Source organism: Eumetopias jubatus, unplaced genomic scaffold (genome assembly GCF_037043125.1).
Source record: "Eumetopias jubatus isolate StellerSeaLion01/CBP00866 unplaced genomic scaffold, mEumJub1_p1.0 scaffold_2, whole genome shotgun sequence".
NCBI lineage: Eukaryota > Metazoa > Chordata > Mammalia > Carnivora > Otariidae > Eumetopias > Eumetopias jubatus.
The window spans coordinates 74263366-74287977 of NW_028274808.1; the positions used below are offsets into that span (position 1 = coordinate 74263366).

Below are 24612 nucleotides of genomic sequence, written 5' to 3' on the forward strand. Positions count from 1 at the left end.
GAGAAATGGTGAGAAGGCATCCCGGGCAGACCACACACAGGCACGATGTTATGGAAGTACATGGAATGCTCCAGAAAGACAAGCACTCAAGGGATGACTGCTGTGTGGTACATGGAGAGGGAATGGCAGGTAAGGCGAGAAAGGTTGTCTCGGGCCAGACCATGGGAGGCTGACTGTCCAGCCCAAGGGAATGGCCGTTATTCTAGACAAGGAGAAGCTACTGAGCAATGTGTAAAGCAGGAGGGTGACAAGATTAGAGTTACATTTTAGTAAGATAACATTTAGTAGCATTGTGGAGAGTAGGCTGGAGGATGGAAAAACCTCTCCAAGTAGAAAGTGGAAGCCTACTGCAGGTTACTATTATTCTATAATTATAGTTCAGCCAATTTAAAATTAATTAACATGTAACTAAAGTCTGTTGATAATGAATTTTACTATATATTGTATTTAGAATATATACATAAAGGTGAAATACAAAATTTTTTTAAAAAGCCAAATCCCCTCAATGTGAAGATTCACAGAAAAGAACAAAAGAGAGAACTATCATCTCTAATAGAGAATTCCACACTAATGTTTAAGTGATCTGCATCTTTCTCAAAAATCACACCAGATTATGAAGCAACATAAACTGTTTAGCAAGAATTTGAAACACTTTACACCACCTAAAAAAGCAGACATAAAACACAAAGACTGAGCCTGTCTAACCAAATACTCCATCAGAAAATGAAAAGTCTACAATAGATGGGGAAAAGCATTTCAAATTGCCATTCTGAATACAAAGCAGGGTACACGAGTCTTCATTCTACTTACACAACCTACAAACCCACTAACTCATTTTCTCGGCAATAAAATTATTAGGTGTTCCTTGATGAGTTGTATGGGTAAAATAAGTAGGCATAAAGTGGGTATTTCTCTTTTTTGTCTGTCCGCTCTCAAACACCGCGGTTCCCCCGGGTTCTCTGTTGATCCCCAATCTCCTCATGCCTTTTCTTCCATCTCTGCTGCCTTTACCGTTTTAACTAACACTTATGCTGAATCCTCACATCTTTGCATCAGCCTCTGAAGTATGCTCCTGAGCTTCCATCTCAAGTATCTACCTGTCTGCTGGACAGACTTCAAACTCAGAGGGCTTAAACTGAACTCTTCTTCTCCCACATCTACTCCCCAAACCTGCTGTTCTAGATCTTGAGCTCAGTTAGATACCACCTTGTTAGCCAAGCCAGAGGCCTGGAGGTCATCCCAGGTTCCTTCACTCCTCTTACTCCACATCAGACCAATCACCAAGTTCTGACAATTTTAGTGCTTAACTATTTCTCAAATCCACCCTGTCTGCTCCATCCCTACAACCCCGACCTCAATTCCGGCCTTCATTACGTGTTCTGTCTCCTGCAACACACCGGTAGGCAAGCCCTCTGGCCACACTTTGTCTCACCCTCTAAGTTCACATTCCACCCTGCCAAGAAGCAAATCTAACCATGCTTCTCCCTTGCTTAAAAGCCTTCAGTGGCTCTGAACCACTGTGTCTTTAAAAAACTGTTCCATCTAAAACACCTGCTGCTCTTGCCTATTCAAAACTCCAGAAAGTCTCCCAAGGCTTAGTTTAAGCATTCTGAAAAAGAGAACTCACAGAACAGTCTGAGTGTCATTCCATGTGTTCCCAGAACACACCTTCATCAAATCAACTGGTATACTTGTCTTTCTCAGCCGACTGAAAACTTCAGAACATGCACCGCGCTTGCCTTCCTAAAGCTTAGTACTAGATTAGAGCAGACACAAAGGCCAGCCCTTGACTTCAAGGCCATTTATCTAAAGCCGTAAAATTATCTAACCCTAAAATTTGAGACTGTTCAAGACTCCCAAATCCCACAACACCCACCGCACTACCATAAATACAACACAGGGTAAATTAATAATAAAGACTTCTGTGATAACCATTTATTGCCTTTCTTGGAGAGATAAATCACAGAAATCTCAGGTAGGCAAGCTCCAAGAAAACATATAGATCTATTTCACCAAATCCAGAGTCGAGAGCCAGCATTCAATACTGCTTTAATTAGCCTCCTTTAGCACTGGCCTCAGCAATATCAGAATAAACCAAGCATGAAATTCACACCCAGTTAAGAAGGCTCTTTTGGCTCATTTCTCTAGTCCAGTGGGATTCAAACTGCCATTAGAACCATCTCAAGAGCTTTTAAAAAAGACTGATGCCAAGGCACATGCCATATGAATTGAATGAGAATCTCTGAGACCGGGCCTGGGCATGCATGTTTTTAAAAGCCTCTCCAGGTGCTTTAACTGGCCCCAGGATTGAGAACACTGCTCTTCACACCCCAGAATCTAGAGGCAGGTCAGGGGCACTGTGGGGCAGTGAGGATCCCTTTAGGACTTTGGTCTGTGGCTGCATCAGTGGAAAACAGATCCAAAGCTTTAGGAAAGGCTCCTTATGTTTTGGTATTAAACAGCTCCCTGGAGAGACTCATGGGCCCCACAAGAATCTGCCACCCAGAAGCAGACAATGAGGAGAATTTAGTGTCCAGGAGGCACACAGTTTTAGGAAAGCTCTTATCACTCAGTTCAGTAGCTATGAAAGTCACTCAAGAAATATGGATGAGCTATAACATCCATTTACTTTGTTTCCGGGTTAATTCATTCATTAGTCTCTTTTATGACTAGAAATAGTTTTTATAATTAACCACAGTAGGACAGTATCACGGCCAGAATTAAAATAACTAATGTAAAAGGATGCCACGCTAATCCATATTTAGAAATTTCTCCAAAAAAAATCAACAAGGTCTCATTTAATACTTAACATTAAAGAAAATCTGCTGACAACGTAAGTTAAAGATGCATTCAAATCAGTAAGTAAGGGGACTCAAGACTTGACCTGAGAACAACAAAGCTTCCCGGCTGACGAACATATAGCTATCCCCACTTTTCAGACGACCTACATTAGTACCTGCTTTCACTAATCAAAAGAAATCCTAAGAGCATTTGCACTTGTATGAAAAAAGGCAAAAAGCAAAAATAGTGTTCAGCGTTTGTTTTTGGAATGGCTCCGCCACGCTCCTTCCCTGGGAACTACATTCAGCATCTCAAGCATAAGCCACTACGGCTTTGAACGGTGTCGGTGAGCATCTGTGCTGTACCTCAATTTATTCCGTGCATCTGTTAGCAAGATGTGTCCTAAGGTATCTGAAAAGCCTGACAGGAAAAAAAAAGTTATTTTTTTAAGCCTAAGAAGTTATTTTTTTGGGTCTAGGAATGTCCAAAATTTGTTTCCCTATAAATTAATAATTGCTTCTTCACCTTATGCCACTTCAGATTATGAAAGGCTTCACAGGAACACTACTTTCAAAGAGTGGGAAAAACCTGTATTGTAAACCACTTAAAAAAAACCATACATCTCAGGAACCTTCTCCAATTAGGAGTTACAGAATTCCTAAAATCCACCCCGTTTACCAATTACAATAAAATTTTGAAAAATTAAAAATAGATGATATCTGTTGCCCTCAAACGTGGCAGAGTACACTGCATTTCTCCAATTCCAAAAATATGCCTGGATTTATAACTGTTTATTCATGAAGTCTAACCAAATCAAAACAAACAGCTATTAATTCATAATCAGGAAAGAGAACAAAGGGTTGTCTTTGGTCAACATAACACTAAACTTACTTCTTGAGCAGACATTTAAAAAATTGGATGTATCTCAAAGTTTTATTCTCATTTTTTTCATGTTTCTTCATTATCGGAGGTAAGCATCTGAAGGTAGTTAACAGCATATTACCACCGAGTATTATAAGGTGATTCACATGTAAAGAGAGATTAGGTAAAAGGATAAAGTTAATGCATTTGTGCTCATAGTTCTCAGTTGTACTAGGCCAGTAACTATGAGAAACATGCAATCCCGCAGCACTGGGAACAGATTTAAGTGTGGTCCTGTTGTGTCTGAGCCCATTTTATGCCCAGGTGGCTGCATCGTTAGTTTAACCACAAAGAAGCCGTTATCAGTTGTAATTACATCTGGACAAGTATCTTCAAATAAATACCGTACAACCTAGATCCTTGCCCAGCAAAATAACGGCCACTTAACTAAATTAAGATATTAAAATCTTAGATCCATTTAATTAGATGTTGATTCTCTGCCAACAGAAGCAGAAAGAATGACATGAAACTGAAGGTTTATGAAAATGATGCGACCAGGTGGAAAACATTAAAATCACCAAGATAAAAAGGTCGATCTGGAATCTCACCAGGACTTAACCTATCATGGCAAACAAGGAAAGCTAACTCAGTGCTTCCCTAATAAAGGAACCAACTCCCTACCAACTAGCAGTCCGAAGCACAAAAAGGCATCCATTCCTGCCCTTTAGTAAAAAAGCAACGGATTTTCAAAGAAATCTTACTGGCACAAAAGACTCGCTAGGTTACTTCTGAAATCGTGAGCCATTCAGAAACGTGTTCTACAAACTACAATACATGGCACCCCTCAATTGTCATAAAACAAGAGCCATTAGGATCCAAGGCGTCGGTCCGCCCCGCTCACACCCTTCCCGCTTCTTCCTAAGAGGTTGCAGCGTCGGCGGCCGAATCCCGGGACCCTGGGGCTCTGGTTCTGAGGCGACTCGTGCTCTGACTGGTCGCTAAGTTTGTGAGACACTCGGGTCACGTCCGCGAACGCTTCTCGGGTGTGCTCTGGCGAGAGCGCGGAGTGCGGCGGCGCGGGGACGCCCAGAGGCGTAGGGGTCGAGGGCCCCGGGGCCGCGCGCGCCCCAGCCTCCGGGATCCGGCCGCGTCCACCTGGCGGCCCCTCCCGGGGAGCCAAGCCCCCGAAGCCCGCCGGGGCCCCACAATGCCGAGGAGCCCTGTGGCCCAGACACTGGGGAGGCGCGGGACCCGGGAGCGTGGCCTCAGCTCTTACCATGACGCGAGCGGCGGGTCTTCCGGCGGCCGGGCCTGCGCGCGAGCCGAGGGGCGGGGCGAGCCTAGGCGGGTTTGATTTTGGCGCCGACAGCGCCGCGGGGCGGAGCAGCGACGAGGACGAGGTGGGAGGGGCGCCGTGGGAGGGAGGCCGACCTCCGCCCTGACGGCGCGCGGCGACCCCTGGCGGCTGTGCCGAGCGGCCGGCCCGGGAGGGGCGGGGCCTGCGGGGGGAGCCCGGAGGGCTGGGGGTTCCGTGCGACGGGTGTCTGCACGGCACCCACCTCTTTTCCGTGGTGTAGAATGTGACTCCTTTTCTCTCTCTTTTTTTTTAGAAAGTTTTGAGCCCTCACTTTAGCGCGCGTTTTCTCCGCGCTGCGGAAACCGGCCTAAGTTGGCCTTAGAAAATAGAGGCGGTTTGACCCTGGGGAAGGAAGCGCTACCCTCCATCCATCTGGATGCGCCCAGTCTGGGGCGGACTTCCTTCTCTCTCCTAATTTTACCCCTCTTCTCTGCAGCCTCTCTCCACTGCTTTCCCAGTTTTTGAAAATCCCTTTGTATGTTTGGTTTTCTCTTAGGCTTGTTTGTTGTTTTTTAAATAAACAAAAGAATGAATTTCAAATGAAATCTGTCGAAAACCTGCTACCTCAGGACCTGACATTAGATGGGGATTCGGGTCTAAAGCTCGGGCCCCTTAACCTAAAGGTGCTACAAAATTAACTCAGACTTGTCAATTGTTTTGAAAATTATTGTACGTGATTTTGAACCATTTTAAAGTATACTAATTTTACTGAAAGCATGAAGAGAGGCATCTAAAGTGGGAATTTGTATCTCCTATTGCTTCTTTAAGAAACGGAAGCAAAGAAGGGATATATTGATTGCGTAGAGTTCCATTAATTTAGTTTTCCCGAGAGTGCATTACAGTACGACATGATTGTACATCAGATGATTTTAAGATAGTAAATGGGTAGCCATTTAATACGTTTTAATATGTACTAGAAAAAGCATAAGCAACACATTATATTCTAGATTTCTCATGTATTGCTCTAGATATGGATGAAATAGGCCTGTCAGAAAAAATGAAAGTGATATTTAAGAAAAATATTAAGTAATGGCCCTGGTGATACCTAGATTTGACAAAAATCATAAAGGTAACATTTGTGGGAAGGCTTGTCTTAGTCGGCTTTCAGACTGCCATACCTGTCCCTCCATCAGGAGTGGCCCTTCTTCACTTGGCTTACTCTTACCCCCCTTTAGACAGGTCGGATGTAGCCTTCAGGAGTCTTTTTCTGTGTTTCCCCACTCCCACCGCAGAGCAGAGAAGGTCCCTTCTGTGGTATGCTATAGCAATCTGCAGTTTTATAGCACCCCACGTTCATTTTAATAACTGTTTTCTTGGACAGCTTCCTTGTAATATCAGACTCCTTTCTGTGGCAGAGGTTAAGCCAACCATTTCCATATCACCAAGACCTAGCACAGTGCCCAACACATGGTAAACACTCAGTAAATGTGTATTAAATAAATATACCAGGTATTTAAGAATACTATCTCTTTGTTGACTTAGGGATAACTAGATATGGTTTTCAGATGAAAAAATCAAAGGATATTTTACTTTAGAAAAATCTTAATTGTTTGTATTGAGTAGTGCTTTCTCATTTATTATTCTCACCAGTGGAATTTTGAAGTTATCTTATATACCATTCAGATGTGTTAAATTAAACAAGGAAGCCATTAGACTCTTTTGTGTGGACTAATGCTGCAGCAGCCTACATGGGCAAACCACAATTCTAAGCCTATAAATACCTCAAGGTTAGGAAATCAAAATGCTAAAGACAACCAATGACCCAACAACAACAGCCGCCATCAAAGAATTTCTTTGGTTCCGTATTTTCTCTGTGTAAGTCATTCCCCTGGCTCCTGTTGGCAGAGCACTCCTATCCACTTCTGATTTGGCACCTCCTGATTAGAACTGATTTTGCTCAAACTCTTAAAATTCTTAATATGCCTCAGTTTATCTTTTAACATTTATCCTAAGACACTCCAAGTTTTGCAATATTATGGAGCAGACAGATGTAGTATATGGGTTTTTAAGAATGGTAAATACATATTTGCAGCAGCTGAGAAGTACACATCCCTCCCTGTAGGCAAAGAATCTGCAGGGCCAATGACAACAGCAAAGACAACAAAAGACAATAGGGTTGGGTAGAGGATAGAATGTCATCTGCCCTTCCTGCCTCTTTGCTTAGGCAAATAAAATACAGCTTTAATTGAACTTGTCTGCTCTGGAAAGGGGTGCATCTGGCTTTATGTGAAGTGAGTCCTCAAAGGACAGTTTGAGATATGCTTAAATGTGGGGCAACTGGCTTACATCAGGAATGCCACACTCTCTGCTTCTGAAAACTTCCAAAGAGCCCAAGATGGCTATGGTGCCTGCTTGGTTAAAAGAAAAAATAAATGAAGAATAGAAGCAGGATTCAAGAATACTAATATTCAGTTACTAGTTGGCAGCGTCCTGTTTGGCCTTGTTCTCATTTCTGTTACATCTCTCCTTCCAAGACTGACTGACTCACCTCTTGTAGACTTATAATCTATTATAGATTTTTTTTAATCCTTGAAAAAACAAAACAAGAGATTTTTGTTGGATCCCTCCATTGTTCACAAAGGATACTCAGAAGATAAATTTTAGTATTCATTCCATCACAGCAAAATATAAATCACAGACTTAGTGAAAAATCAAAAAGCCTATAAATACATCAGGGAAAAAAAGCCATATGCATATACGTGAGGCTATGATTTGTTTACAATCAATGAAGGACAAGCGTTCTTTATAGAACAAAAGACCAAGTATCAATCCACACACCACTCAAGATTGAGAGCTTATCTATCTTCAAGTCTCAGAGGGAACATGCTGGCTTGTGTGTAAGTGGCATTAAGGTGACAACTTTGACATTATGAATAGAGACCAATTTAAATTTTTTTTGACTTAAGAAAGATGGAAACTAACTTCTTTGAAAGGATAGGACGTAGTGATAGCCCATGATTTGTGCATCCAGCACCAGGTTCCTTTGCAACCACCAGAGGACTGTCCGACATATTCTTTAGATGTTGTGAGTACTGCTTGAAATGCTTGGCCGTCAGCTTGATGTAATATAAAAATGTTTCTTGTAATTAATTTTAATTAAATTGTGGACCCTAAAGACAGTAGTTATAGTGCAGTCTCTTTCTAGTTCTTCACCCCCTAGAAAGGGGACTGCCATGATTTCTAGAAAGTCCCTTTTGTGATTCTTGAAGCATAGTGATTTTGGTCTATTTGACTTTCTAAATATGTGTGCTAGGCATACCTGTCATGGTTTTCCAAATTCCTATCTAAGATATATCCTAAATGCTAACCAGATTATTGGTATCATAAATGACAAAAATTTTACTAATTTAACTAAACAGTTTGGTTGAGGTATTGATATCTGCCACATATTCTAGAAAATTTCTTCATTTCCCTTTACTAAAAAAGAAAACTATGTAAAATAAATAAACATTCACCCTGGAAATGGAGAAAACAAGCTTTATTATAATGATCTGATATTTTGTGCATGGTAAAGATATACACATGAATCTTGTTTCTCCTATGTTTCAAGACAGAATTAATTTAAAGTTTTATTGTAGACTAAAGCATCCAAAATACTGTGGTACATATGTAGCTACGAACATACAAACACTTTGATGCACAGCGTTCATTCTTTTCTTTAAATAGGCAGTCAGCATTTCGATTCATAAAAGAACAAATGAGAATATATCAGTATCAACGTCAGAGAGCGCAAGACTTAGTGTTCTATACACAAAACGTATGAAACAGACCTAGAAAGATGGAATGTACAAACTTTAAAAAGAAAAAAAAGGAAGCAAAAACCCTTAATACTCATACATAGGATTGAAAGGCAATAGAATTGAGAATGATACAAAGAATTCTATTACAAGAATACACTCTGTTGATGACAGAACATTCCCATGTCATAAAGCAAAAGCATTGAGTTTAAGGCTGTGTTGCTTTCGAAAGTTAATGGACGTGCTGTACATTCATTGGGACAACATAGCCGATTTATTAATCTATTTTAGAATATGAATAGCTTTCATACATTCTCCACAAACAGACCACACAATCACTGCCACACAGTTCATCTTCAGAAAGTATTAAGATTAACATCATGATTTGTAGCTTACTGTCATTTAAAACAAAACAAAAAAATCATTTATTTATACCAAACAAATCTTTAATGGGCACTTAGTTTCCTTTATGGCAATACTAGATTCCTAGTTATCAAAAATATTAAAATAATTGTAAAGTTTAAAGCCCTGCAACATTGACAGAATGCAACAGTATTACGACTTTCGACTTTAAGCAAAATTAGATGATGTTTGCAGCAAATAGCTTCAATTTTTTCCTACCTGGAAAGGTCTTTTTTTTTAATTATTAAACTAAAAATACTCCTCCCTCTTCAGAAGCTGGTGAATAGGGAGGATACTATAGAGTCCAAATGTACAAAAAGGTTTTTCCCATTTGAAGTAATCTGCACAGTACCTAACATTCATTTGCTATTTCCTCTAATTCACTCAGAAGGTATTACCAAAGCATTAATGTGAATCCTTCACCAAGGACCCAGAGACACTTGCTACCGTACTGCTATTCCAGTTAACTCCAAGTGAGGACATACCCTGTATATTTAGTAGTGGAAGCAAGTGTCTTCTAGTTGCATGACCTGTAGTATTTCTTTGTCTCAAATCTAGTCAATGGGTAAATGAAAATAAGGAAACTTGGGGACTTGTTTAGTTACTGGAGACTAAAGTTTGATCAAGATACTAAGTACCTTTAAAACAATGGTGAACAGTCATAACGGCTTTTTATTCATGTGTTTCTGGACGGTCAAGTGACTACGTCCCCAGAGTCCGGCAGGGGAAGTCTGTATCAGGCAGGAATGCATTGTCACTGACCTTTACATTCGAACTGGCAATCTTTTGCCATTAAGTGCCCAGGGGACATTTGAATGGGTAATTTTTCAGTGCTACTTATCATGAATGTATGACAGGTTCTGTACACTTGACAAAGAAAAATCAAACAATAATGATAGCTCCAGGAAAAAAAGTCACTTATTTTAATATCCTTCTCAGTTTACCAGGAACCATTTTCCATAGAATGTTGACAAAATTTCATTAAAATCTTGTCTATTCGTATCTTATCAGCAGCACTTTCCCCCCCCCTCAAATACACTTACTAAGAAATACAGTAAATGCTCCTAAGTATCCAAATGTGAAATGTTATCTATGCTTTAACTAACATACATGATTACATATTTTTGGGGAAAAATACAGTGTTTCTTGGAGTGCCCATAGCATGTGTTTTAGTAACAGTGGAACAGGTCTGAATCAAAGTATCTATTCTTCCATTCCAGTTTGTGCCAATATTGACAGGTTAAAAAAAAAATTAGCCTTGTATGCAACCTATTATTGAGCTATCCAGCCTGTTATGGTATGATGGCTGGTTAACTTCTAAATTCACAAATACAATTTCAATGTTGTGCAAAAAAACTCTTTTAAGTAATCTAGTCTTAAGACCAACAGCCTGTGAAGAGAATCTAAATAGGAAGCCATTTTTACTTGTGAAAATAAACTAAAATTAATTTAACCAATTTAAAAAGTTTTCTTCTAAATAGTCTAGGAGCTATCAAGAGTCTAGCTTATCTTGAATGCAAAATGTTATTAAATGGCAAAATGAAATTCCTCCCTAGAGTGTAAGCTCCAAGCAGGCAGGGATTTCTGTCTGATCCATTGCTGTTTCCCCAGTCCTGGGAATAGTGCCTGGCACCTAGGAAGCACTCATTAAATACAAATGTTTACATTCAAAAGACTTAGTTTGCTGATGTTAGGAAACAGTATCTTAGTTTAACATTCTAAAAATGTTATTGAATTTTATAACTCTCATAGTTTCAAATATTTTGAAAGCTCTACCTAACTAAAAAAAAAAGAAGAAGAAAAAGAAGAAAAGTAAACCTAAATGTAAATCTTCCTGAAAAATTTTCTTTCAGAGGTTGATTTGGGCATAATAAATTTGACAGACAACTGGAAATAGCTAGATTCTCCTTCTAAATTTAAAAAAGTCCTATATAAGAGAATGACTAAATTATAAATTAATAAGCAATAAACATCACATATCATTAGACATACGGGAAATGTTTTCTTATAGTACAGTTCTAAGGTGCTTTCAGTGAAAAAGATCCCAAAGTCATTATCAAAAATGCCAAACATGACATCCTATTTGGTAGAACTGAGTAGAAAATTAAACAGTGGAAACAGACCACATCTTATTTTACAGTATCAATGACAGATTAACAATTGACTAAATTCTTCTTCACATTTCTCCAAATGCATGTATACTTAAATTAAATGTAACTCAAGTTCAACGTTTCTTTTTCTTTCGACCTGTTTTTGTTTTGTTTTTGAAAGCACAGAAGGCCATTTTCTGACTATAAAAGTCAGCCGATATCATCATTACTGGAAAATGGTGAAAATTAAACCTGTTTTAGGGCTTACTCTACAAGGACGGCTTTAAACTGCGCAGTAAAGGAATGTGCTGGACGATGCTTCTGTCTTTCAGGGTGCTGCCTATTTCAATACACCAAAGATTCAGCTATATATATATATATATATATATATATGTATGATACAGTCTACCTTACCCTAATCATGTATACATAGTCCTTTAATGCCTCTACTATTCATTAGACAATGATAAATAACCATAACATGCCCTTACCTGTAATGCTCTCGAGATAACACGACTTTGGTAACACTTGCTTTCTAAGGGGAAACCATTAATCAATCACATGCCTTTGGTTGACACCATCAGTCCTCCAAAGGGCTACTTATGGCTCTCTGTCCTAGGATACTGGTGTCCTACTACATGTGCTGACATTTTGCAGGAGGTAAAGCTTTCGCTTTCAGGAAGTGGAAGAGGAGAGACACGTGAGAACATTGGCACCATAAAATGTGGCTAACTTTTTCTTGATTACATTCTAGTGCATTAGTCTGGAGTTGAGGGGGCTGTTTGTTTACCAAAGGTATTTAATTAAATACCAAAGGTATTACAATAGCAATATGCTTTTCAAAGCACTGGGGATTTCAGGCTTCCCTGAAAATGGACTTTGTTTTTTGATACAAGGTGAGCAGGAGAGAAACGGTGTAAAGAACACACAAAAAGGATCTTGGATCTAACCCAGAAAGGATGGGAAATTTGCAGTGGTTTTTAAGTGCTAACCTCAAGAGGCCTGCCTAATCAGAGCTGGGAGGGTTTTGCAAGACAGTCTTATTTTTTTCCAATGTGTATGTAGTTACTGATAACCAAAAAATGTCACATGAGTAATACCTACTGTAAAAGTGAGGTTAGAAGATCCCCCGGGTCTTGTGACTGAAGTTAAATAAAGTATATAACTACAACAGATTTTTTGTTTTTGTTTTGTTTTTGGAAGCTCTGCACAAAAGCTACCATTCACAGGATTAACAAATATCTTTAAACATTCTAGTTTTTTTTGTTTCGTTTTGTTTTGTTTTGTTTTAGTGTTTGTTTGATTTGCAAAATCAGTTCAACTACATAAACCCCTGTCCGATAAGCCATAGTTCACAGGTGTAAAACTTTGCAGTTTCCATAGATTCAGTAGAAGGGATTTCTTTTCTTTAAACCCTAAAAGGTGAATTACAGAAATCAGATATGCAGGTTTTAAGGAAATAGTTACATTCAGAAATAACCTTGGAAAGTTCACCAATGATTCCTTCTAGCATGAAAAGTCTAGTGTAATCTGGTCCCGCGTCGAGAAATCCATTCCAGTTTATAGTGCAAGACCTTTGTAAGGTCAGGCCAGCTGCCTGCCATTACTGTAAGTACCGGTAGACCTTGAAACAGTGGTTTCCAGAGTCTGCAACCACAACATGGCCATCTGAAGTTAGGGCCAGGCCTTGGGGGCCATAGAGTGGGTCAGCAGATGTGTTAATGTAGGACAAAAATGATCCACTTCCGTCAAAAACCTGTAAGAAATATAAAGTCAGAGTGTTCTAGGAAAAGCTATAGTAATAGGATGAAATAGGAGTTAGAAAACCCTTGATGCTAATATTTTCAATATAAAAGCATGCGTGTAAGGAGCACCGGGGGGGGGGGGGCAGTCGGTTAGGCATCCAACTCTTGGTTTTGGCTCAGGTGGTGATCTCAAGGTCATGAGATCGAGCCCCACATAGGGCTCCGCGCACAGCACAGGGTCTGCTTAAGACTCTCTCTTCCTCTGCCCCTCCCTCACTCTCTAAAATAAATAAATCTTTAGAAAAAGCATGCATGTAAGCCCACAAGTTTGTTTAGGTCTATCACATATCCAGGCCTTCCCTTTACTTAACCTTGCTTTTTCTCCTCTCATTCTCTATTCCCCAGAGTCACTGACAAGGAGCATGACATTGGCCAACAGATCTCACTTACATTCTTACAGTGGTCAGTTTAAGGGGAATAGCCCTCGATGGTGCCTGAAAATGAATGACCCTTGTTTCTTACTCTCAGCCTTCACTTTCCCCTCCTTATATTATTTCCCCCTGATTGGGAATAAAAGCCCTCTTTTATTCCCAATCATAACGGAAAAATCAGCAACTAGACCACAGAGGTATGGTTGTCAGTCATAGTATACAATGAGAAGATAAAGATCTTTTTTTTTTTTTTCAGAAAAGAAGGAATTATAAGAAGTCAGTGGTTTACTATGTACATTTGTGGGGTTTGTTTTTGTTTTATTTATTTATTTATTTATTTATTTATTTATTTATTTATTTTTCCCTTTTTTAAATTAACATATAATGTATTATTTGTTTCAGGGGTACAGGTCTGTGATTCATCAGTCTTACACAATTCACAGCGCTCACCATAGCACATACCTGCCCCAATGTCCATCACCCAGCCACCCCATCCTTCCCACCCCCCACCACTCCAGCAACCCTCAGTTTGTTTCCTGAGATTAAGAGTCTCTGATGGTTTGTCTCCCCCTCCGGTTTTGTCTTGTTTCATTTTTCCCTCCTTTCCCCTATGATCCTCTGTCTTCTTTCTCAAATTCCTCATATCAGTGAGATCATATGATAATTGTCTTTCTCTAATTGACTTATTTCACTCAGCATAATACCCTCTAATTCCACGTAGTTGCAAATGGCAAGATTTCATTTTTTTGATGGCTGCATAATATTCTTGATGAAGGAGCTCAGAATATTGATTTTTGACTTTGTAATGTAAGCATTTAGTGCTATTAATTTCCTTCTCATGTAGAATGGTGATTACTAGGGCTGAGGAGTGGGGGAAATGGGGAGAAGTTGATCAAAGGGTACAGACTTCCAGTTAGAAACTGATTTAGTTCTGGGGAGCTGATGCATAGTGTGGTGATTATAGTTAATAAAACTGTCTTAGGTACTTGAAGTTGCTAAGGGAGTAGATCTATATGTTCTCACCACAAAAAAAGAAATGTTAACAATGTGATGGTGATGGAGGTGTTAGCTAAAGCTATGGTGGTAATCATTTTGCAATATATAATTGTATCAAATCAACACGTTGTACACCTTAAACTTACACAATACTGTATGTCAATTATACCTCAATAAAGCTGGGGGAAAAAGTCTCCCTCTCAGGATTGTCTTAGCTGCACTCCACAAACTTTGATATGCTGTATTTGCATTTTCATTCAGTCCAATATATTTTTAAATTTTCCTTGAGACTTCCCCTTTGATTCAGGTTATTCAGCAGAATAATGTTTTTAAATGCATAAAACAAAATACATGGGGTTATAAAGGTAAAAATTAAAATATAGTTATCAAAATTTTACAAAATTGCAACATAGTAATATGTGTACTTTTTTAACCAACACATTAAAGTAACAAGAAATAGTGATGGGCCTACTATTGACTATTTTTGAAGAGTGATGAGCATAAATGATAACTCAAGACCTCTCAACTATAATATGGAAATTTCTGTGATTCCTCTTGGTGACAAAGTTATAGGTATTTCTAAAACTACTGTGATTGTTGCCTATATTCATCATTAAAGAAAATGATAGTTTTTAGTTAGAAGCTAGTAGAAATAGTAATATAATATTTTGTTCAATGGACCTCTTGAATTCTATCCACACACACTTTGGGGGGTCCGTGGGATGTTAAAAAATTCCCAGTTTCAGAGGGTTTCCCTCTGGTAACCTGTTTATGTTTTTTCTAACTCCACCTTCCTTAGTTCAGCACTTCTGGTGAGATTACCTGTGGTCTATGAAGAACCTAACCAAAGAAGAATGGAAAACATTCCAGTTGGGAGACAGCCAATTCTTCACTTTCAACAAATAACGATCACTCTAAACAAATACATTAGCATTTTCAGTTACCTGGATTCTGCTGTTTCCCCAGTCTGCTACAATGATGTTTCCATTTGAATCCACTGCTACACCTGTTGGAGCATTAAACTGCCCATTTCCTTCTCCATTTGAGCCAAACTTCAACATGAATTCCCCCTCCTGATTAAACACCTGTGTGAGATATTTTTAAATGGTTTTATTTTACATTGAAAACAATTGAGCCAACATTATGAGTTTTAAAAAATATGTATCGAACAGGATTTTATAACAATAAGACCTATGATTTAAGACATTCTAAAAAAAGAAAAAAATCTACAAAGTAGACCCCCATATCACTTATGGTTCCCCAATTTGCTTATATAAATTCGATTTGTGTTAAATCACTTCTTATTTCTAGCTTGTATCTGGTTATTGAATACTTATATGAAAAATACTTTCATTATAAATTATAAAATATATACAAATATAGGGTAGGATGAGAAAGTGGAGCTATAATTTTCAACAATATTATTCTTTCTGCCTTAAATAAATAGCTAAATCTCAAGGACAGGCATCGTATTTCCAACAGGATGGATGATCAAAGTTGGATCAGGACCTAGGAGCTTTTTGTTACGCCACATGCTCAGAATTTATTACCATTTTGCAAAGTCCACATGGGAAAAAGCAGGCTAGACTTCACACTTACATCAGGGGAAAGTGTGCAAGTGCACGTGCATGCGCACGTGTGCGTGTGTGTGTGTGAGATGGCACACACACAGTGTGTGTGTGTGTGTGTGTGTGTGTGTAATGGCCTCACACAGTGAGGAATAAGAGAAGGGCTTTTTTATATATTTTTTCCAAAATACATATTTAGTTAAAATAGAGAGTTTATATGACCATAAGGCTTTGGTGGATGGTGCATACTGAGGGGAGGGGGGCTGACAGAGTGGTGGGCTAAACAGAACTCTTCAGTAAATTCTCTAATATCTGATACGGAAAAACAATGGGTTGTTGTGGTTAATTAAATATTCTTGTTAAGGGAGTGTTACTCTATTATGTATCAAATACAGATTATTGATTTGGAGAGAATTAGATTTTTAATATGTGTTTAAATATAAGACTATAGTAAGCATGATTTTATCTTGACTCAGACAATACTTAATGATTGTGAAATATCTCCAGGATATTATTTTAAGCTTCCATTATCATCTAGCCTACATGTGTAAAAATACTCATTAACAAATCAAAAAGTATTACACGCAAAGCACCATTAGAATAAGGGTTCCTACAATGTGGAACTGAGGGAGAGTTCACTCTACCCGAGGGCAGATCTAATTGTTAAATGATCTCAGGACCTTTTACAGATTCTCCTATTGCCAAGTCTGTGATCATGAAAGATGAAAATGACTCTTTTTAGTTATGTACATTGGGAAAGTGAAGCGAGACACTTCCATCTCTAAAGGCTAAACTTCCTTTAAGATGGAGAAAAAGAATCATGATTGCTTCTTGAATTAATTATGTAACTTGCAAAGTAAGCAAGCAACCTCTTTGGTTCTTTGGAAAGGATGAGACAAGAACCAGCTTTTGCTAAGCCAGCTTTTGCTAAGATGTTATGTTTTAAAAATCTTTCCTGACTCTTTTTATCTCCTTTCACACAAAGCATCCTTGTTTTAAAGACCAATGAGCGGGTGTGCTTGCTGGTGAAGACACAATCTATTATTCTCTGGTCTTTCCCTTATTAAGTCTGACCAATAATCTTTTTGTTTGTTTGCACTGATCTCTCTCAGTAAGTATGTTTTCCTTGGCATGATCCAAATGGCTCAAATGCTTCTGCTCTATTTTAGAATGACGGAGAATGCCAAATTTAGTCTTACTTGTTTTGCAATGAAAAGGGAATGCATGCTGAAGGTAGCTAAGGAACTAGACCATTTGTTAGCCCTGACCTACAGGCACATTGACCAACAGAGAAGTGACTGGAATCCAGAACCACTGCTAACTGCCAAGTGTTACGTGGGAAACAAAAGCCCAACTAGTCCATCAAAGCTATAAGGCAACAGCTATCAAAAAGAAAAAACAAAATAGACTTGTTTTCTTAAGTAAGAGGAAAACTGAATTTGAATTGCTAAAATAATCTACCTCTACTGTACTGAAATTTTTTGGAAGAGTTTTCAGAATCTTAGTAATTATAAATTTCCTCATAGTTTCTATTTTTCCCACCTAAAACGTCATTTAATGGCTTATAAATTATTCAGATGAAAACATTTTAAGAGGCAGATACATGGGCCGAAATCATTTTTACAGCTTTGATTTTTACAACAAGTTTTTACAGCAAGTTTTTTGTAACTCTGATAATCCTTTCCTGATTTCAAAATTCCTCTCACCTCAAATACCACCTCCACTTGGAAGTCTTCCCTGATAGTCACAGAAATCTGCTCTTTGTTTTCTTCTGGATACTTACAGAACTTTGTATGTACCTATTTTTAAAAAATAGTTTATTGCTATCTGCCTTGCATTTTGATTACTTACATAGGTTTTATTTCCTTCTACATTGTCAGCCAGGGCTGGGAAATAGGAGTCCTCCCACATACCAATGCCAGTTGATTCATAGAGGTTGCCTTGAGCACTGGGACGGGATGGCTCTGAGGCCACACTTGGGCTTAGTAGAAAAGAGCAACTTGATTAATAGGACTGACTCCCGGCGGGGGTGGGCTGCATCTGTGCCAGGCGTTTGCCGGCCTTTGCTGATCTACGCGGGTTATCTTCTGGTTAAATGCCCCGAAGTTAAATGATTCCTCTATAAAGGGAGCAAAGGCTAGAAGTGTGGTAACAGCCTGTTGTTCCTCTCTAGTTATTCTCCTCACACAAGACTGTCACAACCCCCAGGGAGGACAGTCTAGAACCCAGGCCCTCCTGCCCCTTTGAGGACCGCCCCCTCCCCGCCACTGCTCTCCCCACGGTCCTCTTCCTTTTGCCAGGACAGGTCCTGTGGAGAGAGAGACACTGAGGGTGGTGGGCGGAGTGGGGGCAGAGCTCTATCACTATGGCAGCGGCTCGGGAAGCAGCCTGAGAAGTAAGCAATGGTGGGCGTTCTTCTGCTCCTCCCGCCCCATCACCACAGCCCGCACTGCTCTAGTCTTTGCACAGGGACTAGGTGCCCACTAAAAAAGGCTCCAAACCTTTCCAGTTACCCAGATTAAAGATGCCTTCGGGGGCAAACTGGGAAAATGAAGCGGTGAAGGACTCCACCGAGAGAGTACCTTCAGTTGCTGAAATCCTATCCCTACGGAGCTATTCCAGTTATCAACCAGAACAAACTATTTTTCACTTTGGTTGCCCAATGGTTGTCTCTAAGTGCAAACTTCAGTCACTGGCGTATACCACCTCTGCTGTTTCCTTCTTATCCTTCCTTTAAAAATGCCTCACTTTAGGGGCACCTGGGTGGCTCAGTTGTTAAGCGTCTGCCTTCGGCTCAGGTCATGATCCCAGGGTCCTGGGATCGAGTCCTGCATAGGGCTCCCTGCTCAGCGGGAAGCCTGCTTTTCCCGCTGCTCCTCCCCCCTGCTTGGGCTCTCTCTCTTGCTCTCTGACAAATAAAATCAATAAATAAAATCTAAGAAAAAAAAGTCTCACTTTAAACAATTTAATTTACTTACAAGGAAAACTTTCTATCACTTCTCTAAGTACAAACCAGTACCGGTTGATGTAAACAGAAGGTAACCCTAAAAATAAACATATGACTCCCAAAACAAAAATGTCTGCCAGTGCAGTGCCCGTGACCACCTGGCACGCACCACACCTTGTGGTCTAGAATGTTACGGAACATTTCCTCATTTCAGTAAAATGAGAAATTTGTTTTGATTCACTTTTATATATCCTGGTTGGCTCATAATAAAAGTCAAATCTTTCTCCCCCCGCGCCCCGCCCCCCACCACAACTAGTAAGAAAGATGTACCGCACTGTTCCGGGGAGGGGAATGGGCATTGTATTCCAGGGAACACGCAGTGTGTGAGGGCATTCTAAGAAGTATGAAACAGCTGTAGGAATGTATACTAGGACTACTCCCCCCTCAAAAATCTGTGGTTGTAGCAGAGTTCTAATATCTAATTTTGTTTGAAATTTTGTTTGATGATGCAGATAATTGAAAAAGTGATCTTGTTTTAACTTACTGAATAGCCACAAATATGAAGCTTCAGAAAGTTCTGCCTCTCTAAGTTCAAGCGACTGCTTTTTCAAATTTCATTTTTAAGTCATCTCCATTTACACCCGTTTCAAATTAAGAAACTCATCAACCATCCTATTCTGTTCAATTTTCTGACTCTTCAAAGTCTGTGCGTCCAAATTCAAACCTGCATCTCAGGGAGCAGCAAAGTCTACTCTTTGAAGTTAATTCCTTTAGTTCCTGTGCTTATACGTCAATATTATATTATTTTCTCTCAGACTGATTTCCCAATAAAAACAGTTAAAAGATAACAATAATCGATGTGTTGATAGTACCTTGACAGAATGATTATGGAAATCCGTAACAATAATCTCATTATTGCTATTTACAGCTGCAAAATGGGGACCTGCAATAAAGGTGAAAAAAATATGTGACGACTCGTCCAATAAAAATGATTACAGCAACACGGCAGTGACCAAATTTGACCTATTTGATATTTAAGAAAGAACAAAGAATGACAGGCTCCATTCTTGAAAGATCATTCAGCCAAAACTCTGGCTCGAGATCACCTGGGTGCTCTATCCTTCTACTCTTGGGACTGTCTATCTGCCTTCCTTTAAAGCAAGCTGAGAGGGCCAGCAGCCCTGATGAAGTGGAATGAGCGGTAAGCACCTGAATTCATTCTCTACGCCACCGTCTGAAAGTCACATCTGCCAGCTTCCCTGAGGACACCTTAATCCTTTCAAGACCCTCACGTCCCCCCTGAGGAAAGATGTGGTGATTCTCAGTCCTAGAAAAAAGACTCCAATATGTAATATTTTTTAAAAAGTAGAGCAGAAACCCATCCTCGGTAATTTGGGGTGACATTCAGAAGCTGGCAGCACAGGTGTAGAACTGTCACAGTTCTTAAGAGTTTCTTAAGTTTCAGTCACAGTTCTTAAGTTTCTTAATTCTTAACACAGACAAGGCACAAAAAAAGATGATGCAAATTGTTGTCAAATGCCAAAAGCATCCTTTCAAAAAGAAAATGTAAGAAACGGCTTTCAGCCTCTTCTTGCAGATGTGAAAAACTAAGAAGCTTGTGCTTGCAAAGGGGGTACACCAGAAAGAGAGGTAATAGAACTGCCCTTCCTGAATATTCTAAAGTCCTGCTCTCTTATCATCACCTAGGAAGGTGAAAAAAGATTCCCATTCAGAAGCTCTTTAGACAAAGCTACAGCTGGGGAGAACTAGGAGGTACTCCACTGTTCCTCAACCATTTTTAATTAAAAAAATATTTTATCTTAAAATTTATGTTTTACTTAACATTAATATTCAAAGATTAGACTTCTGAGTTGTACACTGCGGTCAATGAAAACCACGCATGGACTGCAGTTCGACTTACTGCGGGTGGGGTCATTGAGAAGCATCCCACCATGCTTTCGCTTAGATTTCATCCCCAGCATCTTTCCCAAAGCCAGCAAACACACTGGGGATTGAGGCATCTTCCACATGCTCCAACATCATGCAAACGTGAGCAGAAGCATAAAAAAGGGGGTTTACATATTACCATCGAGTGTACCTGCAAACTGCCTGTCCCCATTTCCTCGGCTACCAAACCTGGTGACTATCTTCCCGTTTGGCTGGAAAATAAACACGCAGCATGCTTTGTTGTCCACCACAATGATGTGCCCGTTGCGGTCCACAGAGACTCCTTTGGGCCCCATCAACTTTCCTGATCCAATTTTTGTCTGTTAGAAACAAGTACAGAGAATGAGGCTTAAAACACTACAGAACATGAAGACAAGACACCGGTTTTAGTACACATGTACCTGAATGTTCAAACGGGTGCGCAACTACTCATAGGTCACCACAATCTTCTGTTTTTACCACATCCGTTAACTGCTACTAAGATGTATGTGAAATCCTTACTTTTACTTAAGAGGATCACCACCAAAAATGTTCTTGAATCCCCTTAACTGAGGTCACAGTCCCCTTGTAAAGATGCAATGTGACCTAGCAAAAGACCACGGGATCAGGAGGGCAGAGACAGTTCTACACCTGTCGCGTGCTTCAGACACGCCTAGAATGGCACAAATGCATTTGGTTCCCTCAAGCTTTGGATTCCTTATATATTAAAAAATGTAAAAAAAAAAAAAAAGACTTCAGTAACTTCCAATGGCATTTTTGGAAACACATACTAAGTAAAACAATGTCAATAAAGTGTTTAGTGTGGACTATAGCCCATATCAAGCAGTCGTTAAAGGGAAGTAATCATTGTCACTATTGTGGATCATAATTAATAGCAAAAGTGCCAAGCATCTCCCTTTGGACTTCACCAGTGCTAAGTTCCATGAAGGCAGGAATCATGTCTGTTTTATCCATGACTGTGTACTCGGAGCCTAGCGTACTTCTTGGTGCCCAACAGGGACTCAATAAATATTTGCTGAATATATTGATTTGAAAAGTCTAGCATTATTTAGGGTAATCATGATAATTGAATAGTTCCAGTTTTCAGTATTTTAAGATGGGAGAAAAGCATTCGATTTCTATCAAACGCATACCATATGCATTGTAAGTCTTACTCATTTTTCTGAATAGACATATAAACGCCTGCTTGTTAGGAGATGCATGTCGTGTATCCTTACTTTTATAGCTCCATTATAAAGAAGTACTTTACTCATTCACCCATTTATTTACTAATGTTACAAACACTAATGGAGCACCACCTCTGTGGCTAATGATTCTAGGCACTAAGTAGACGAAGACAAGTAAGACCAGCCCCTACCCTGGAGGATGTCTCGGTCACATTACAGAGACAAATACAGTCCCTGGGTCCTTTTAAAAGTGCCTAGTATTGAGGGTTTGATTGGTAGATTTGGGAGAATTCAAATAGGTGATGTCAGAAGGCAAAGAGAACAAAAACTTAATGCGATGGGTCACTATAGACAAGGAAGGAGAAGGAGCCCCCAAGGTGAGGGAGCTGCCAGGCTGAGTGCCTGGTTAAGTGAGGGAGGAGGCAAGAGCCTGTGCTCTCCCAGGCCCCGAGGCCCAGAGGGTTGAGTAGCTCTCTATGTGTTTTTATAAATGCCTTCTCAACTCTATTATTAAACAAAGCAAGGTACTGAACAGTGGGTATAGTCTGAGCCCACTGAATTAAATGTGTTTATATCTGTATACATGTTCCTGGAAGAGAAAGTAAGAAGCCAGTGATATTACTGGTGGCAGGAAAAACTCTTTTCATTTTATGCTCATCTGTGGAGTTATTTAAAAAACCTGTTTGGATGTATTACTTTTTAAATTAAAAATTTTAATCCCCAAAAATTTACGTTTCCATAGGTTCTGTTTTAGTCCTCTTATTTTCTCTCTCTATATTAGCGCTGCCTGATAGAAATATAACATGAGCCATGTATGTAATTAAGATTTTTCTAGTTACCAACATCGAAAAAACAAAGAAAAAAAGGAAAATTATGTTAATCATATATTGTATTTGACCTAACATATCTAAAAGTTATCATTTCAGCATGCAATTAATATTAAAATCATTGATGAAATATTTTACATTTTTTCCTAAGTCTTTAAAATCCAGTGTGTATTTCACATGCATAGCACATCTCAATTCAGACTAGTCCCATTTCAAGAACTCAGTATCCACTGTGACTAGTGGCTACCAAATTGGACAGTGCAATTCTCTACACTTGTAAGATCTCATTTATGCAATGGCATCAACTTTCACCTGTGTGTGTAAGAGTCTCAAATCCATATCTTTAGTCCTGGCCAATTTTACAAGTTATTACCTTAAACTCAACCAGTGTTAAACCAAATTCATCTCTTCATTTCCACCATTTAAAAAAGAAAAAGAAAAAGAAAACCCAAATTAGCACCTCCCAATTTCCTAGTTCCTTTTATGATACTACAATTCGTTCAAACCCAGGATCAAAATTTCAGAGCAAAATTTACTCTTTTGCCAGTTGGAACCTCAGTTTCTCATCTGTAAAATGTCAGCTATTGTATTTACCTCCTGGGTCATGCAGATTCTGAAGGATAGCATACCAAGCACTGCAAATGGCACACCATCTCCTTCTCTCCATCCATTCAGTTGTTGTCATAACCTGCCCCTCAGGAGTATCTTTCCTAACAGAGACATGCAGATGTGTGCAGAAAGAGTATGGAGAGAGGGACAGGGACTTTTTCATAGTGGGGGTTCAGACCCTGTGTGATCTTTGATTCTTGTAATTTGATAGATGATATTCAGATTTGATGTCTTTAGTACAAAGAGACACATTTACTTAGGAAGGAAACAATGGGATTCTTGCAAGGGAGTCTGTTGTATAATTTTTTTCCTTTAAATTTTTTATTGTTATGTTAATCACCATACATTATATCATTAGTTTTTGATGTAGTGTTCCATGATTCATTGTTTGTGCATAACACCCAGTGCTCCATTCAGTACGTGCCCTCTTTAATACCCACCACCAGGCTAACCCATCCCCCCAGCCCCCTCCCTCTAGAACCCTCAGTTTGTTTTTCAGAGTCCATCGTCTCTCATGGTTCATCTTCTGTTGTATAAATTTGATTCTGACTTTGTAATCTAGCCCAGAGGTCAAAGAGGCTATAGCGTAATGGCTTGTAAAGAAACTGTATACTTTCTTTCATGTTATAATGGAAGATATGTCAGTAGAGATCAAAGAGAAGAGAGGACCCTCTGATTATTACAGCAAAAATATTACTACTACCTAACATTATGAACACTAGTTGTACTGTAGAATGACTCAGCCATATAATATAAAGCAGATGATAATTATGTAGAAAACAGAAAATAAAGATTGTTGCCATTCCATCTTGTAGAAAGAGCTAGAACAGGTCTTAAAAAAAAAACCAAAACAGAAAACCTTAAATGTTGAGCACAAACCTCTTTTCCTTCCACTTTCCCTTCATCACTCTCAGTGTAGCTGCACTAGATTTTACCACGTGAAATTAAGAGTTACTGCATTTGGCCTGACAATGTGTCCCTTGTCTTAAACAGAATAGTGAGCAGAGATATTTTAGACCCTGGCTTTGGAACACTTAAATAAAAGTATTTAACTCAACAAGTAGATCCTTAAATTGAAGAAGGAAGAGATGAGATATTTTAGAATATGGTGACCTGGGGCCTCTGTATCTATTCTGGGGTCACAAAAG

The 24612-nt window shown here is 39.3% G+C and overlaps 2 protein-coding genes across 5 annotated transcripts in view; both read right to left on the reverse strand.

Annotated features, from left to right (window-relative positions):
- Window positions 1-5849, reverse strand: part of MND1 (meiotic nuclear divisions 1) — a 73948-nt gene extending 68099 nt beyond the window's left edge. The window contains exons 1-2 of the mRNA XM_028104427.2: window positions 5845-5849; window positions 4919-5141 (exon numbers count right to left, since the gene is read on the reverse strand). Of these exons, the coding sequence (XP_027960228.2) occupies window positions 4919-5141; window positions 5845-5849 (228 nt within the window). The remainder of the gene's footprint in view (window positions 1-4918; window positions 5142-5844) is intronic.
- Window positions 5850-12831: 6982 nt separating this feature from the next.
- Window positions 12832-24612, reverse strand: part of TRIM2 (tripartite motif containing 2) — a 49667-nt gene continuing 37886 nt past the window's right edge. For 3 of the 4 annotated variants that reach the window (XM_088019746.1, XM_088019745.1, XM_028104381.2), the window contains 4 exons: window positions 21014-21182; window positions 19788-19858; window positions 15345-15485; window positions 12832-12984 (listed from right to left, as the gene is read on the reverse strand). In XM_088019746.1, coding sequence (XP_087875872.1) covers window positions 12832-12984; window positions 15345-15485; window positions 19788-19858; window positions 21014-21182 — 534 coding nt within the window. Of the gene's footprint in view, window positions 12985-15344; window positions 15486-19787; window positions 19859-21001; window positions 21183-24612 lie in introns of all 4 variants that reach the window. The other variant, XM_028104382.2, reaches the window with a different exon arrangement.